Raw genomic sequence first — 15,880 nt, 5'->3', positions numbered from 1 at the left:
CGTTCCCTCTCTCTCTCTCTCTCTCTCGCTCTATTTCACCAGGTGTAAGAAATTACAATGCTAGTATCATCGTGTGGTTTGCGGGAGCCAGAAATTTTATGGTGGTTTAGTAGTATGGGCTAGTTTTGGTAGTCAGTTCATATAAAAACATGATTGATATTAGTATATTAAAAAATGGACCCACCCAAGGAATCTAAGCTAATCGTGGAAAGAGACTTTATAGGGACATAGTTATTTGTTTTCTTTCCAAAGGTTAAATGTCATATCTTTCTAGGCCACACTAAACAGCTCTATCATTGAATTTTCAAGCCAAAGGATCCTAACATCAGATCATTGTTATCAATTCCCAAGCTGCGGTGGATAACAGATGCTCACACACCCTGGGGAGGAGGAAAGCATCACATCCCTTGATGTCGAATGTATCTACATCAGTGATCATGTTTAATAATGTGTAAATTACATATCCATATTAACTGGAATGACAGCACATATATATACTGCTGTTGTAATTCCAGCAAATGCTATCTGTGAAGCTGAAAGGTAGAAAGCACAATTTCATCGTCACTGAGTATTCACATACTGTAGGTTGGAAAAAAATATGCATGATCAACTACAGATTGATGGTGGCGATCTTCTCTCTCATTTGATAAGAAAGCATTTTCTATTGCAACACAGGCCTCTGAGCATTTACTCTAAACTATTAAAAACTGTAATACTCGTCCGGGTAGTGTAGCGGTCCCTGTGTTGCCTACCAACACAGGGATCACCGGTTCAAATCCCCGTGTTACCTCCAGCTTGGTTGGGCGTCCGTACAGACACAACTGATCGTGTCTGCTGGTGGGAAGCTGGATGTCAGTATGTGTCCTGGTCGCTGCACTAGCGCCTCCTCTGGTCGGTCAGGGCACCTGTTCGGGGGGAGGGGGAACTAGGGGGAATAGCGTGATCTTCCCATGCGTTATGTCCCCCTAGCGACACTCCTCACTGCCAGGTGAAAAGAAGCGGCTGGCTACTCCACATGTATCAGAGGAGGCATGTGGTCTGCAGCCCTCCCCAGATCGGCAGAGGGGGGGGGGGGCATCGACCAGGACGGCTCGGAAAATAGGGTAACTGGCCAAGTACAATTGGGGAGAAAAGGGGGGGGGGGTGCAATACTTGCAATGTTCAACATATCTCTTTTCAATCTGCAGTCACCCTTGTAGCTTGACTAACAGGCGCAAGTATAAATGCATTGTCCCATTGCACACATTCAAACTAAAAACATAAATTGGTTTTTGCCCATTATGTCATTAGGAATGTTGAATCAAGTGTTCCAGGAAACAGTGACTGAAAAATATTGCTGAGTCTTTGCTAAATGCCAAAGTCAGAATTATGCATTTTTATGCAAAAAAAAGTTTGGTGCATTACAGGGAGGAAGTCACATGTAAGGAGGAGTGCAAATGACATTGAACCCCTTGAGATTGAAGCTTTCGAGATTTTTTTTGTTCATGCATGTAGTGCAATGGCGTCTCCAGTGGTAAACAAACAGCTCATACATCCAGGCTTATTTTTAAAACATTTTACAAACCCTATCATTTTAAAGCATAAAAAAAAATACAAAGTGAAAAACTGGGAGGTTTCAAAAGAAAAATGTGTTGCAGCGAGCATCATTAGTTGAGGTTGTTCAAGTAAATGAAACTTTGCAAGCACCACAGCCCCACATTATCATTATGATGATGCAATATGGAAATTAAAAGTGTTACATAATTTCTAAAAAAGAAACCTATATTTAAACAGTTAAGCCCTTGATTTTTGAAACACAGGAACATTTTCTTTATGCCATATTGTTCCATTGAAGGTGAGAGTGACCGGGATGTGACCGTTGGCCAAGATGACCCTGCTGGCAGGAGATGGCTCCGATTATGACTACAGTGCCCTTAGCTGTGCCTCTGATACAACCCTCAATCCACCACCACTCCAGGAGCGGGAGGCCTTAAAGGGGGCTTTCTATAAGAGGGCACAGCACGTTCCCGAGCTCAGCAACACCCATGGCGAAACTTCACTGTCCAGTGCCCGTAAACTCCATGCCATCATCAACGTGGGCGGCTTGCGTTACCAGCTGCCTTGGACTACCCTTGAGGACTTCCCCCTGTCTCGCCTGGGTCAGCTGCACCTCTGCAGTAGCTTCGATGAGATCATGCACATATGCGATGATTACGACGTGGCCAGGAATGAGTTCTTCTTCGACCGTAGCCCCTGCGCCTTCCGCACCATCCTGACTTTCCTGCGGGCGGGGAAGCTGCGGTCCCTCAGGGAGATGTGCGCTCTCTCCTTCAGGGAGGAGCTGCTCTACTGGGGGGTCCCCGAGGAGAGCCTGGAGTGGTGCTGTCGCCGTCGCCTGCTGCAGCGCATGGAGGAGTGTGAGGACTTGGAGAGGGCGGAGGAAGAGGAGGACCTGCTGGATGATCTCTTGGATACAGACAGTTACCAGAGGGCTTCCAGCATTGCGACAGAATCCCGATTCAGTCACTTCATGAGCAAGCTGAGGGACATGGTGGAGAGGCCGCACTCGGGCCTCCCGGGGAAGATATTTGCCTGTTTGTCAGTACTGTTCGTCACGATCACTGCCATCAACCTGTCCATCAGCACCATGCCTTCCATGAGGGCGGAGGAGGAGGCAGTGAGTATGCTAATCACCCTTTAACACCTCACATATTTGGGTGGTCAAAATAGCCAGAGCTGACACACCTATGACAGCTTCCAAGACAGTGACTAGACAGTCAACCATGCTGGAACTGCAGTCCAGTTTAGTTGAATTCAGCTTGGTACAGCTCTGTGAATCATTATCATGAGCAATCTTTGGGGAATAAAAAGAACATGGAATAAATTATAAATGACACTTTGCGTCGTGATTCATATTAATGGCACTCCTTGTGTTTCTTTAAATATTATTCTTGAAAAATAGGTTCATGTTTTTTCAAAGTAGACCTCATTGCAGTGTCCAGCATAATTTAGAACTGGACAGACAAAAAAAAAAGAGTCATTGATTGATTCAGTAAAGGAAAATGTACCACTTTGCTGAATCTACTCACTGGGCTTCAGCACAGGGCAAACGTTTTAGCCTTCAAAGCCTTCAAAAACCATGGCAAACCATTAATTTCAAAAATGATACTTCCATTAAAGTCATGACTTTTTCAATCACAATCATAAATAGCTGTCCTCATAAATCAAATAAAAAAAGATGAATGAATGAATAAATTTGAATTATTTCAAATCCTTTTTTACAAAGAGGGGTGCAGGCAGGTTTTTCCAAAAGTCATTCAAGGAACTACCTCTATGCAATTCAAGTGGAAATAATTCAAATAATTAAGTATGGCCGATTTAGTATGTAGTATAATATATCATATATAGATCCATAATATATACTATATAACTCCACACAGAGGACGACCCTGTGTGTGTGTGTGTGTGTGTGTGTGTGTGTGTGTGTGTGTGTGTGTGTGTGTGTGTGTGTGTGATGGCCTAGCGGCCTTTCCAGTGTATCTCCCCGCCTGCCGCCCAATGACTGCTGGGACAGGCTCTAGCATCCCCGTGACCCTGAGAGCAGGATAAGCAGTTCGGATAATGGATGGATGGATAATTCATTGACACATTTTTTTTTCAGGTTTTTTTTTCTCCACTTTTCTCCCCAATTTTATCTGGCCAATTACTCCACTCTTACGAGCTGTCCCGATTACTGCTCCACCCCCTCTACCGATCTGGGGAGGGTTGCAGACTACCACATGCCTCCTCCGATACATGTGGAGTCGCCAGCCGCTTTTCACCTGACAGTGAGGAGTTTCGCCAGGGGGACATAGTGCGTGGGAGGATCACGCTATCCCCCCCAGTTCCCCATCCCCCCCGAACACATGCCCAAGCGACCAGAGGAGGCGCTAGTGCAGCGACCAGGACACATACCCACATCCGGCTTCCCACCCGCAGACGCGGCCAATTGTGTCTGTAGGGACGCCCGACCAAGCTGGAGGTAACACCAGGATTCGAGCCGTCGAATCCTGGGGAGTTGGAGTTATCCAAAATCTTCCTGTTTTTTTCCCTTTTAAGGCACTTTAAGGTTTCAGTTAGCTACTCGTCAGCATTAAAGTTTAAAGTACCCCTCCGGAGACGTTTTAAAGTTTAAAAGTACTCTGAGATGATTAATATACTATTTCACAAGGTTTTCCTTGTAAAAAGTTTAAAAAAAACCCAACTGAAAATGAAAATGAAAAGGGGTTGGAAGCACATCTAGTCTTTCTCCCTCATTGAGAAATTCAGGATGTATGAATATACAAATATCACAGGCCTTGCGCCCCACCCACCACCGCTGCTTGCTCTAGGTTGAACGGTGAAAGAGCATGCGCCTCAAGATGTCTAGTGTTTAGAGTAAATGCCGAAGAGATTCAGTCATACAGGTGTGAGCCTCAGTCAGATGACCCAGACTCAAAATCGGCGACTAGCAGACATATCAGAATGGTAAGTGTAGTTAGCCTCTTTTGTTTGTTTGCTTGTAACATGCAGTGGCTGACACAGCAGTGGTTGTGAAACATAAAATAATATCTGCCATGATGTTACAGTGTGTTCACATTGTCACATTTGTGTGTCGGCCCTGTGATGGACTGGCGGCCTGTCCAGTGGCTGCTGGGTTAGGCTCCAGCATCCCCGCGACCCTGGGCAGGATAAGTGGTTTGGATAATGGATGGATGCCAGGGCTTAAATCAAAGTTTGCATAAAGATATATTCCATCCGGTTGAGATTTTTATATTATGTGTAATATCAGTTTGGCGCAGTGGTTAGCGCAGTCGCCTCACAGCAAGAAGGTCCTGGGTTCGAGCCCCGGGATAGTCCAACCTTGGTGGGTCATCCTCTGTGTGGAGTTTGCATGTTCTCCCCATGTCCGCGTGGGTTTCCTCTGGGGGCTCCGGTTTCCTCCCACAGTCCAAAGACATGTAAGTCAGGTGAATCGGTCATACTAAATTGTCCCTAGGAATGAATGTGTGTGTGTGTGTGTGGGCCCTGTGATGGCCTGTCCAGGGTGTCTCCCCGCCTGCCGTCCAATGACTGCTGGAATAGGCTCTAGCATCCCCGCGACCCTGGGAGCAGGATAAGCGGTTAAGATAATGGATGGATGGATATCAGTTTATCTTGATAGCCAGCCAAGTTTGCATGGGAACTGGCTCACTGGCAGTAGTCTAAGACTGAAAACTGCTGGGACGTCAGTGCGAGCCCACCTGCACCGGAGGGTGAATCCCACACCACCGGCGCCTCCCGACGCCGCTGCCGCCGTGGCGCAGCATAAGCAGGGGGAAGCCGTGGGAGCCCGATCCGGACTAGAAAACAGTTGCACACCGTGCCGTTTTTCGGGTGAAAAATGGCGCACCTTGGGCCGCCGTCATCGTTTCATAAGGCTGAACTTTGAAACGTTAGCTAAATACATAGTTTACCGTTTTATTATTACCAAACAACTAGCAGCAGCTAGCAAAAAGCTAACGTGGTTAATGCTATTTATAAGTAACAAAGGAAATGTTTTACATGCAGAAAGATTTCATTTGACTGTTGGTTGAGTGCATGAAATACACAATTTACATACTGACTCCTCCCCGCTGTCGTAGTCCCAAAATAAATAGCCGGCACAGCGTCAGACTTAAAAACTATTTTTTGTGAAAACGCAGTGACTTTTGCATTAGGTTATTGTTACAGGTGGTATTATAGCACCAGCCAGTGGATGTCAGCTGTAGTCAATGTTACGTAAGGCACGCAGTCTCCTGCGTGCGTCAGTTCAGCTCTGTATTGTTGATACTTGCAGTTCGACACTAAAGCCCCTTAACTGTTAACTTGGGGTATGCCTCGTTTTTACACACCACTAGGTCAAACATGGTGTCAGAAGTGTACATTTGATTCGGTGATTTGGTGGCTGGAGGGATATTGAGCCGTCAAGCGAGTTTTGCAAGTTTTTTGTTTTGCTAATGCCAGCTAGCCGTACCGCAGTAACAGCAGTGAATAGCCATGGCCGCGACCATACCCCCGCCAGCTGGGATGAAGCTCAGTGGCAACCTGAGTGCGAATTGGGAAATCTTCCGAGCAGAATATGAAGATTATGCTTTAGCCACAGGGCTGGTGGACAAGGACAAGAAGGTCCAGATGGCGACTCTGAGGAGTGTCATGGGAGTTAAATGTCGACATGTCTACAAACACAACTTAAATCTGACCGACCCACAGCAAGAAGAAGCGACCGTCATACTGGACTCATTTGAAAGGTATTTCAGACCCGCTAAAAATGTGATTTATGAGCGCTACGTTTTTGGCTGTTGTAAACAAGAGGAAGGTGAAACAATAGACTTTTTGTGACACGGCTCAGGGAGAAAGCTTCCACATGCGAATATGGAGCCCTAAGAGATGACTTAATCAGGGACAGAATAGTCATCGGCATTGCTAAAGAGGGCACATGCAGACGGTTGTTAAGGGAAAAGGACTTGACTCTAGTCAGTGCTATTGAAGTATGCAGAGCAGCAGAGCTGAGTGATTTGCAGTTGAGATCCATGGAGCAGGAGAGATCACTCGTGGACAATGTCAATGTTGTATGGAAACAAACATTCAAAAGATCAGCCAGTACTACAGAGAAAATGAGTGGGAACCCCAGATCACAAGGTGGGGGGCCTCTCCGCGTGCACATGAGTGGGGAAGAGAACACTGCCCAGCGTATGGCAAGACCTGCAATGCTTGTGACACAGCCAATCACTTTGCGAGGGTCTGCAATAAAAATAAGAAAAAGGATGGTAAACTCCACGCAGTTGAGGGACTGAACATGGATAAAGACAACACAGTCATGGGCACAAATGATATGTATGCAACAGAAAGCATTGGTGCAGTGGGAACAAAAGGTCAGAAATGATTTGTCAGTCTCCGCCTGAATGGCAAACTACAGAGATGCCAGCTTGACTCAGGAGCTACGTGCAACATCTTGAGTCTCAGGGACAAGAAGAGGAGGCTAGCTCCCAGAGAGAAACTAAAGCATAGTTGCACCACACTGAAAATGTACTCAGACCAAGGTCTGCCATCATTTGGGGTCCTTACCACTGAGTGTGTTGTACGGGGCAGCAAATACAAGCTGGATTTTGAGGTCGTAAATACATGACAGTTGCCACTGCTGTCAGGGTCCACGTCAGATGAGATGGGGCTCATACCCTTTACCATCCCAGAGGAGCTCAGAGTAGAAAGGGCTCAACGCAGTGGACGACAGCCTCACCATGCCTCTCACCAGAAAAACAGTCATCAGAGCATATCAGGATATCTTCACTGGTCCTGTGGAGGCACTCCCCTGAGAGGTTCATTTCGACTTGGATTCAGCGGTTCAGCCGGTGCAGAGTGCACCACGCAATGTTCCGATGGCTATGAAGGAAGCTGTGAAGGCTCAGCTTGACCAATATGAAAGAGAGGGTCATATCATATCAGTCAGTGAGCCCACGGATTGGATCAGCAATATGGTAGCTGCGTATATGTATACAGCCTCACCGTCTCAACTAGGCAATCAGACACTTGCATTACCTCATGCCCACACTGGAGGATGTGCTCTATAAGTTGCCTAAAGCCAAGGTCTTCACACTGGTTGATGCAAGAGATGCTTTTCTTCAGTGTAAACTGGATGAGGCTAGCAGCCTCATGACCACCTGTTGGACCGCCTGGGGCCAGAAGAGATGGTTGAAACTTCCGTTTGGTGTGTCAGTAGCCCCAGAGGTCTACCAGAGGAAACAGCATGAGCAGTTGGAAGGGCTTGAGGGAGTGGAGCCTATAGCTGACGACATCCTCATTGTTGGTTGTGGTGACAGCGAGGAAGAGGCAAACAAGGACCATGATGACAAGCTGGTAGCCCTTCTGGACTGCTGTCTGTCGACAAGTGAAACTGCGGCTCAGTGTCAAGAAGCTTCAGTTTAGAGTGTCTGAGGTGCGGTTCCATGGCCACATCCTGTCGGCTGCAGGTCTAAAAGCTGACCCGGTGAAAAAGTCAGAGCGGTTTTGGACATGCCAGCCTCATCCGACGTCAAGGGTGTGCAGAGACTCATCGGCTTTGTCACATACTTGGCTAAGTTTCTCCCATGGCTCTCAGAAGTATGCAAGCCTTTGAGGAGACTCACAGACAAGGACACAGTCTGGCACTGGCTGCCGAAGCACGATGCAGCTGTCAGGGAGATAAAACAGCTTGTGACACAGGCGCCTGTGCTGCAATCCTATGATTTGTCAAAACCCGTCACAGTACAGAGTGACTCCAGCCAGCATGGCATGGGCTGCTGTCTGATGCAGGAGGGACAACCTATTGCTTTCGCGTCAAGGGCACTCACGCCTACAGAGCAAAACTATGCGCAGATAGAGAGAGAATGCCTCAGCATAGTATTTGCCTGCCAGCATTTCCATCATTATCTGTACGGTAGAGACAATATCACAGCGGAGACAGATCACAAGCCCTTCGTAGCAATCTTCAGCAAACCTCTCCTCAATGCTCCCAAGCACTTGCAGAGCATGCTACTCGCTCTTCAGAATTACAACCTGAGGGTGATCTACAAACCAGGACCGGACATGTTTGTGAGTGACACATTAAGCACCGCTGTCACTTCCAAAACACACCCTGGCTCTATGCATGCAGAGCACAGTCTGCAGTATGGTGGACAAGCAGCTGGCAATTGAGCACATAAATATGGCCGACTATCTGAATGTCACAGACAAAAGGCTGCTACACATACAGCAACACACAGACAACGACAGACAGCTGCAAGTCGTGAAGTCTACTATCCTAAAGGGTTGGCCTGCTGATAAGGATGAAACAGAGCAGGCAGTCAGAGAGTTCTGGCCTATCAAAGAGGAGCTAAGTGTCCAGAATCAGGTCTTGTTTAGGGGGTAAAGAGTGGTGATCCCAAAATCATTGCATCCTGAGATGCTTGCGAGTGTACATGGCAGTCACATCGGTGGCGAGGCTTGCTACAGACAAGCACAGGAGACCATATACTGGCCTGGAATGCAGAACAAAATCAAGGATTATGTCAGTAAATGCTCTACATGCAATGAGTATGTGATTGAGCAGCAAAACGAGACAATGCTGAGCCAGGAACTACCCACATGCCCCTGGCAAATCATAAGTCTGGATCTTTTCCAACACAGTGGGAAAGACTTTCTGATGGTAGTTGTTCACTACTCAGATTTCTGGGAGATTGATGTTCTGCCAGACCTTAGCGCGGGGACAACAATAATACGATGCAAGGCTCAATTTGCTTGTTATGGGCAACCTGACAGGGTCATTTCCGACAATGGGCCCCAGTTCGCCTGTATTCAGTTCCACTAATTCGCTGTGGAGTGGGTGTTTGACCATATCACCTCCTCACCAAGGCATCCCAAGGCCAACGGGAAGGCGAAAGCAGCAGTCAAAATTGCAAAGAACCTGTGCAAGAAAGCACTATGGGATGGTGAGGATGCCTGGAAGGCATCTTACAGTGGAGAAACACCCCAACGGAGGGTATGGACAGCAGTCCTGCCCAACAACTGATGTCACGGCGTGTGAAGTCAGCTCTGCCTGTGGTCGATGCGCTTCTTGAGATACGTGTCATTACAGATGTTGTAGATAAACTGCGGCACAGGAGACAAATCTCAAAACTCATCTACGACAGGACTGCTACGGAGTTACCTGAGCTCGCAGTGGGAGAAGCAGTTCGGATGAAGCCACTACCAGGGGAAAGGACTGGCATCTGGCAACAGGGAGTGTGTCTGCAGAAAGTGGCCCCACGGTCATATCTGGTAGAGGTCAAGGGCTCCTTGTATCATCGCAATAGAGTCGATCTACGTATGGCAGAGCCAAGGCCATCACAAAACCCTAGGGCTGGCGCAGAGGGGCCTGCATCTGAATGCAGTGGGTCTCAGCCACAGAGTGAAATGACGGAGGGTGAGAGGGCATGCACGTTCTCTCCTCGACCCTCTCCCAGCAGGCTCTACAGCAGTCCACGGGCTCTGGGCCCACCACAGACTTTGGACACCTCTGCTGTCCCATCGTCACCCAAATCCGCTGCTCTCTCTCGATATGGCCATCAGATACGGCCTCCCAACAGACTGAACCTATAAGCTCACATGGACTGGTTCTAATGTTCAGTGTTTAGACAGGTTGTTTAATTGTTTTTGAGATCTAGATATAACCATGTCTTGGGTGAAGTTCACAAGTTGGTATTTCAAGAAGTGTTTTGTTTACTTAAAGGAAAGGGAGATGTTACGAATGGTATTATACCACCACCCAGTGGATGTTAGCTGTAGTCAATGTTACGTAAGGCACACCGTCTCCTGCGTACGTCAGTTCATCTCTGTATTGTTGATACTTACAGTTCGACACTAAAGCCCCTTAACTGTTAACTTGGAGTATGCCTCGTTTTTACACACCACTAGCTCAAACAGTTATGTGGAAACACTCCTCACTGAAATGAACATTGCAGATACGCAGTCACTCCAGGTTTGTCAGCATGTGAGCCCGATGTCGGTGAATAAATTCCAACTATTTCAGCAGTATAGTGGCCTTTTTTTCTTCCTTTTTTTGTGAGTAGATTGTGGAAGGAAGCTCAAGGCTCACATCCAAAATCTGCGCTCTACCGTGTTTGCTGTCCAAACTAATACAAATTCGCTCTCCGAACTGAAAAGTCTGGTCTACGCAGGAGGTTTCAGGCATCTTTGCCCGCCCTTCATTTGCATATTAGACACCGATTGGCTTTCGGATTTGTGACGCACCAAATCTAGTTTACCCGGGGCATGTTTGGATCTCAGATTTTAGGGAAGTGCACAGACAGCTCCTGAGCCACTAGAGGAATGTGAAAACACCGCTCTAGTGACAAACTTTACACAGATACAAGTCAGTATAGTTTCTTATGTTTGTGGCCCTTTTAGGGGGCACAAACATAAGAAAAAAAACACATTTTTGAGTAGTGGGGTACGTTGAAAGTCTCAGTGCTCTTTGGGTGTCTTTAACTGGTTGAGTGCAGTTTCCAATTTCATCTAATCCAGAGTCACACCTCCACACCTGCATAACTACAATATTCAAACTGCAAAACTACAAGCAGTCAGCTGCCACTTAGATTTTTATCCAGAACATAAGGTAACAAGACAAAGAAAGTGGATGGGAGGAAAGAAAAATGAATAACAGAAGGGGAGAAAAGGCAATATTGACAAACAATAATATAACCAGCGTCATCGCTTGATCTGCTCAGCATATCAGGTCAGATCTGAGACACTCTCATTTCAGAGGGAAAACAGCCGAGATACACTTTTTACTTAAATGTGTCTATGAACTGATTCTGATAACTTCACTCACATCCATTGCTGCCATTAAAGTCTTCCATTAAAGCTGCCTCTCCACATGGTCCTCGTCCGGACTGAAGACACATTTACTGGACATGTTCAAGTGCTTGGATTGATCTACTCAAGCAATTTCCTACTCAGTGGGAGTATGTTTTATAAAATTACTTTTCCTGACGTGGAATCAATTCAAAGGCTATTTTCTGCACACCACGTGCTTTGAACTGCATTGCACTGAACATTCATCATAACTAACCCCGAGCAAAATGACTTCCTCAAATGAAAACAGGCCTTGACTAAACAGGATGTACGTCTGATGTCGCTTTAGTTTGGGAAGAGTCATTTGTTTTGTTTTGGTTTTTGGAATAATTATCGAAACTCTTTCGAATATTGCACAAAGCAAAATCGATACTCTAAACTCTCAACTATTTCCACAATGCTTGTCCAAATAAACCAAGAAAAAAAAAATCCAATATCAGTGTCAATAACGAGTACAACAGACACATTTCTGGCTTTTTTTATGCAAGTTTAGATGGTGATCATGTCAGTACTACAAGAAGCACATCAGCAGCAATTAGATTTCACATTGAAGTGGCGCTCTCTAGTGTTGATAATCACCGTTGACATATTGAAACTGCTGCTCACTAATATTTCTTCCTTCATCAGGGTATGTGTTCCCAGATGTGCTACAACATCTTCGTCGTGGAGACAGTGTGTGTGGCCTGGTTCTCCCTGGAGTTCACGTTGCGCTTCATCCAAGACCGCAGTAAGCTGGCCTTCCTCCGACGACCTTTGAACCTGATAGATGTGGTGGCCATCTTGCCGTATTACATAACCCTGGTGGTTGACAGCACCTCCACGGGGGAGAAGAGGCTGGGATCTGGTAGCAGTTACCTGGACAAGGTGGGCCTGGTGTTGCGTGTCCTGAGGGCCTTACGTATCCTTTATGTGATGCGGCTAGCTCGCCATTCCCTGGGCTTACAGACACTGGGCCTGACAGCGCGCCGCTGCACACGGGAGTTTGGACTGCTCCTCCTCTTCCTGTGCGTGGCCATCGCCCTCTTCTCCCCATTACTGTACTTGATAGAGAACGAGATGGCCACTACACAAGAGTTCAGCAGCATCCCTGCCACATACTGGTGGGCTGTCATTACCATGACCACGGTGGGCTATGGAGACATGGTACCAAGGAGCATTCCGGGTCAGGTGGTGGCTTTGAGCAGCATCCTGAGTGGGATCCTCCTCATGGCCTTTCCCGTCACCTCCATCTTCCACACCTTCTCCCGCTCCTACGTGGAACTGAAGCAAGAGCAGCAGAGGCTTTTACAGAGACGGACACACTTCCTGCTGCGGAGCCGCATGGCCGGCCTGGGCAGCAACCTTTCCCTGGACAGCGATATGCTGTTCCCTATAGGGTCATCGGAAACCAGGGACATGGAAGACTGAGGGTGTTGGGAACTATGGGAAGAGACTGAGACAGAAAACAGAAAAAAGGCCAGGCATAAAAAGTATGACCAGAGACAGGGATGAGAAAAGAGGCAGCACAGACTGAGTGTTGAAAAGAGGAATATACAGTAGGATTTGGGATGCAGTAAAAGATAAGACACACAAAAAATTCCCAAAGCCGAAGTTTTTCTAGGAGTGGTGACCTTGGGGTTGGATCAGAAGGATGTATATAGTATATGGTATGGGAAAAGGTAGGTTTAAAAATCAACTGCTTCCATTAAAGAGTTAATTACGTCTGAACAATTTCAACTCGATTTGCTTAATCTGTAACTGATGTATGATACCATGGTCATGGAAAATTAAACATAAGTGCAGCTATCAAAACATCACACATTGTTAAATCCTTATTAATTCACTGATGACAATGGTGTAGTTTGCTAGCTCAGTCACTTATTAAACTATGTTATTCCTGTACCATACGTGCCGTTTGATTAAGAAATTAGCAAAGCACACAAGCAGTGTATTTAATTTGTATTGATGCTCTCCACCTTTAATTTCTCCATAATTGATGACCTCGTAAATTCTATAATGCAATGACAGTGAATTTAGAGGAAGATGGTGTCTCTTTATGCTCACATATATCTCTAGTCTCTCATAAAGAGGTCATAAATAAACCATTAGAGGATAATGCGACCCTGCATTAAATGAAATTTTTTTTCCTGACTGGCTGCACAGATTCAGAAAATATGTTCTGTTTCTAGGTGTTGTCACCTCTGGGCCCTGTATAAACATATTGATTGTGCTGTATGTTGTCGGCCTCCCTCTATACTGCTGGAGGCTGTATATGCAATTTTAATGTATACGTATAAACATTTTCCAGCATAGTGGTGTTGTGCTTGTAAATACTGTAAGAGCCATTGACATGTGTTTCTGGATTATCGCTCCTTAAAGTGAATCTCAAATGAATTCAGTCTGCTTCATACCTGAGCGTCATAGCTTTCCTCAAAATACCGTTCATCTTTGTCTCATGGTCGTTTCATATTTAAACAGCAGATGGCAGCATTACGTTGCAGAAGAAGGGGGAGCCTCATGACACCTTCATAAACTTTAAACAAAGAAAGTCTCTTTTTTGTGTGACTCTTTTAAGGCTATATCCTAGGTGTTGCAATGCAAAAGAGTTTTTTATATAACTATTATTAGACTTATTATTGTATTATTATCATTATTATAGACAATGACGATCGACGATGATGAAAATTCTCTTTGTTTCGAAAGGATAAACCCGTACAGAATTGAAGCTTACATTGGCCACTGATCCCTGTTCAAATCGTTGAGATGTATCTTTACATTGAAAGCCCAATCTGAATAGGAATTTGAGTATATACAGACCCAAATCCGTAAAAATCAAACAAATGTGCTTACATCGTTAAACGCTCATCTTATGGGCCGCTCGCGATGCTTTTCTAACGATATTTTCTAGCGCGTCCCCTCCAATTTTAGTTCAATGTGATCACTAAACCATAACCGTGGTTTGAATTCAGCAGAATTGAAGGATTTTCAAACATTCACATCTGGCAAAGAACCGCGCCACGCTCTGACATCGAGCCAAACCATGCTCCCGGTTCTTGTTTCAAGGTGGGGTTTTTAAAGGACTCGCCATTCGGATAAACGTGCAGGCAATTATGCATAAAAATAAAAACCAGCCTATCATGGCTCCATAACCCGCTGTCTCGATGCCCCAGTCTCCGCCCACAGGCTGCACCCCACACCACTACCCCCCCCACCCCGCAACACGCTCGTGTTTTTGGTCAATGATTTGATTTTGATCCTGCGGTGAAGCGCAGCAAGCGCTATAGCGTCGCGTCGCGTAAAGCGGTTTATATCGCATATCGACATGATGTCGTGGAGCTCCGTGTGTGTGTGTTTTTTCAGCAGCCGCGCAGTCTGTTCAGAGATGAGAATGTTTGCGGCAACCAAACTTCTCCCAGCTGCCGCGACCGGGAGGCATTCCCCGTCATTCCCCGTCTGACCTTATAACTGGCCCGCCCCTCCACTTGAATGGGCTCCCTGCTCTCCACAGTTGGCATCGACTGTCTTGGCGGCGGCGAGCGTCGACGCGTCGTGCCGAGTCGTCTTGTGAACTAATCGCGTCGATACCAACTCGTGAACGAATTTTCTTTTATTCATCTCTTTTTTTTAATGGTTTGATGCCAGATCGTCCGTCCGATCGCCAGAAGCGCAGCAACCACCAGAACCTCCAGTGCTCCGCCGCGTCGTGGTAAGTAACTTGTTATTGCGTTTTAAGAGCGCCTCCAACCGAATGACAAGACGGGTCTGAAAGGGTCTGGAGTCTTTACAAATGAAAGAGCGTAGATTTCGAAGTCAACCGTGCCGCAGTGTGTCGGTATAGATGCTATTAACTGCTGTGGAATTGCTACGTTTCAGTCCGCGACGAACAGTGGTGAGTTGTCAAAGCCTGTTCCCAACTGCAGCCTTTTTTTTCTTTCTTTCTTTCTTTTTGCTCTATTTAGGCTTCCTTCGCCAGGCTTTTTTTTTCTTCTGGAAAACGCTTTCTTTCACTGTCTGCACACCCCGTCTTTAAAGGGATTTGACTGGTTTTTGATCCGCTTGAGCAGTCCTGAGAGAAACTTCAGCTCGGCGGCTCTTGAAGCGGTTTTTCGTTTCAGCACCTGTAGTTGTATGTATGTTCTGTCATGGGCTACCGTGTGTGTGCGCGTGCGCGTGTGTGAGAAAGGGGGAGAGAGGGACAGACAAGGGGGGTGGGAAGGTGGGTGATAACTGTGAATCCAGTGTATTTTTTTACTCGTTCGCAGAACTCCAGACGATTTCCATCCATATATTATCCAATTGATGTAAACCGGGGGGAGATGTCATATGCTCAGGATTAGAGCTCTCCCGCTCAACATGACGCAAAAGGGCAGATAATATCTCTCGGCTGGTGACTAATGATAGAAAACATCAACTGTAATGATGAACATGCTGAAGAGTCCAGTGACCTTACTTTGCATGATCTCTTTGTGTGTAACTTTGATTTGCAGAATCAATCACTTGAATTTACCTTATGTGTTATATGTCTTAACACCGTAAC

The 15,880-nt window shown here is 46.3% G+C and overlaps 2 protein-coding genes across 2 annotated transcripts in view; both read left to right on the top strand.

Moving 5' to 3' along the window:
- The first annotated feature begins 1,867 nt into the window (after nucleotides 1-1,867).
- kcng1 (potassium voltage-gated channel, subfamily G, member 1) lies at nucleotides 1,868-12,771 on the top strand. The gene is made up of 2 exons (XM_056274932.1): nucleotides 1,868-2,656; nucleotides 11,992-12,771. The coding sequence occupies exons 1-2, from the start codon at nucleotides 1,868-1,870 to the stop codon at nucleotides 12,769-12,771; spliced, it is 1,569 nt and encodes a 522-aa protein (XP_056130907.1).
- A 2,036-nt stretch (nucleotides 12,772-14,807) lies between these two features.
- src (v-src avian sarcoma (Schmidt-Ruppin A-2) viral oncogene homolog) overlaps nucleotides 14,808-15,880 on the top strand; it is a 44,514-nt gene continuing 43,441 nt past the window's right edge. The window contains exon 1 of the mRNA XM_056274745.1: nucleotides 14,808-15,049. The gene's annotated coding sequence lies outside the window, so the exon portion shown is untranslated. The remainder of the gene's footprint in view (nucleotides 15,050-15,880) is intronic.

Source organism: Lampris incognitus, chromosome 2, assembly GCF_029633865.1.
Source record: "Lampris incognitus isolate fLamInc1 chromosome 2, fLamInc1.hap2, whole genome shotgun sequence".
Taxonomy (NCBI): domain Eukaryota; kingdom Metazoa; phylum Chordata; class Actinopteri; order Lampriformes; family Lampridae; genus Lampris; species Lampris incognitus.
This window is presented reverse-complemented; position numbering and strand designations above follow the sequence as displayed.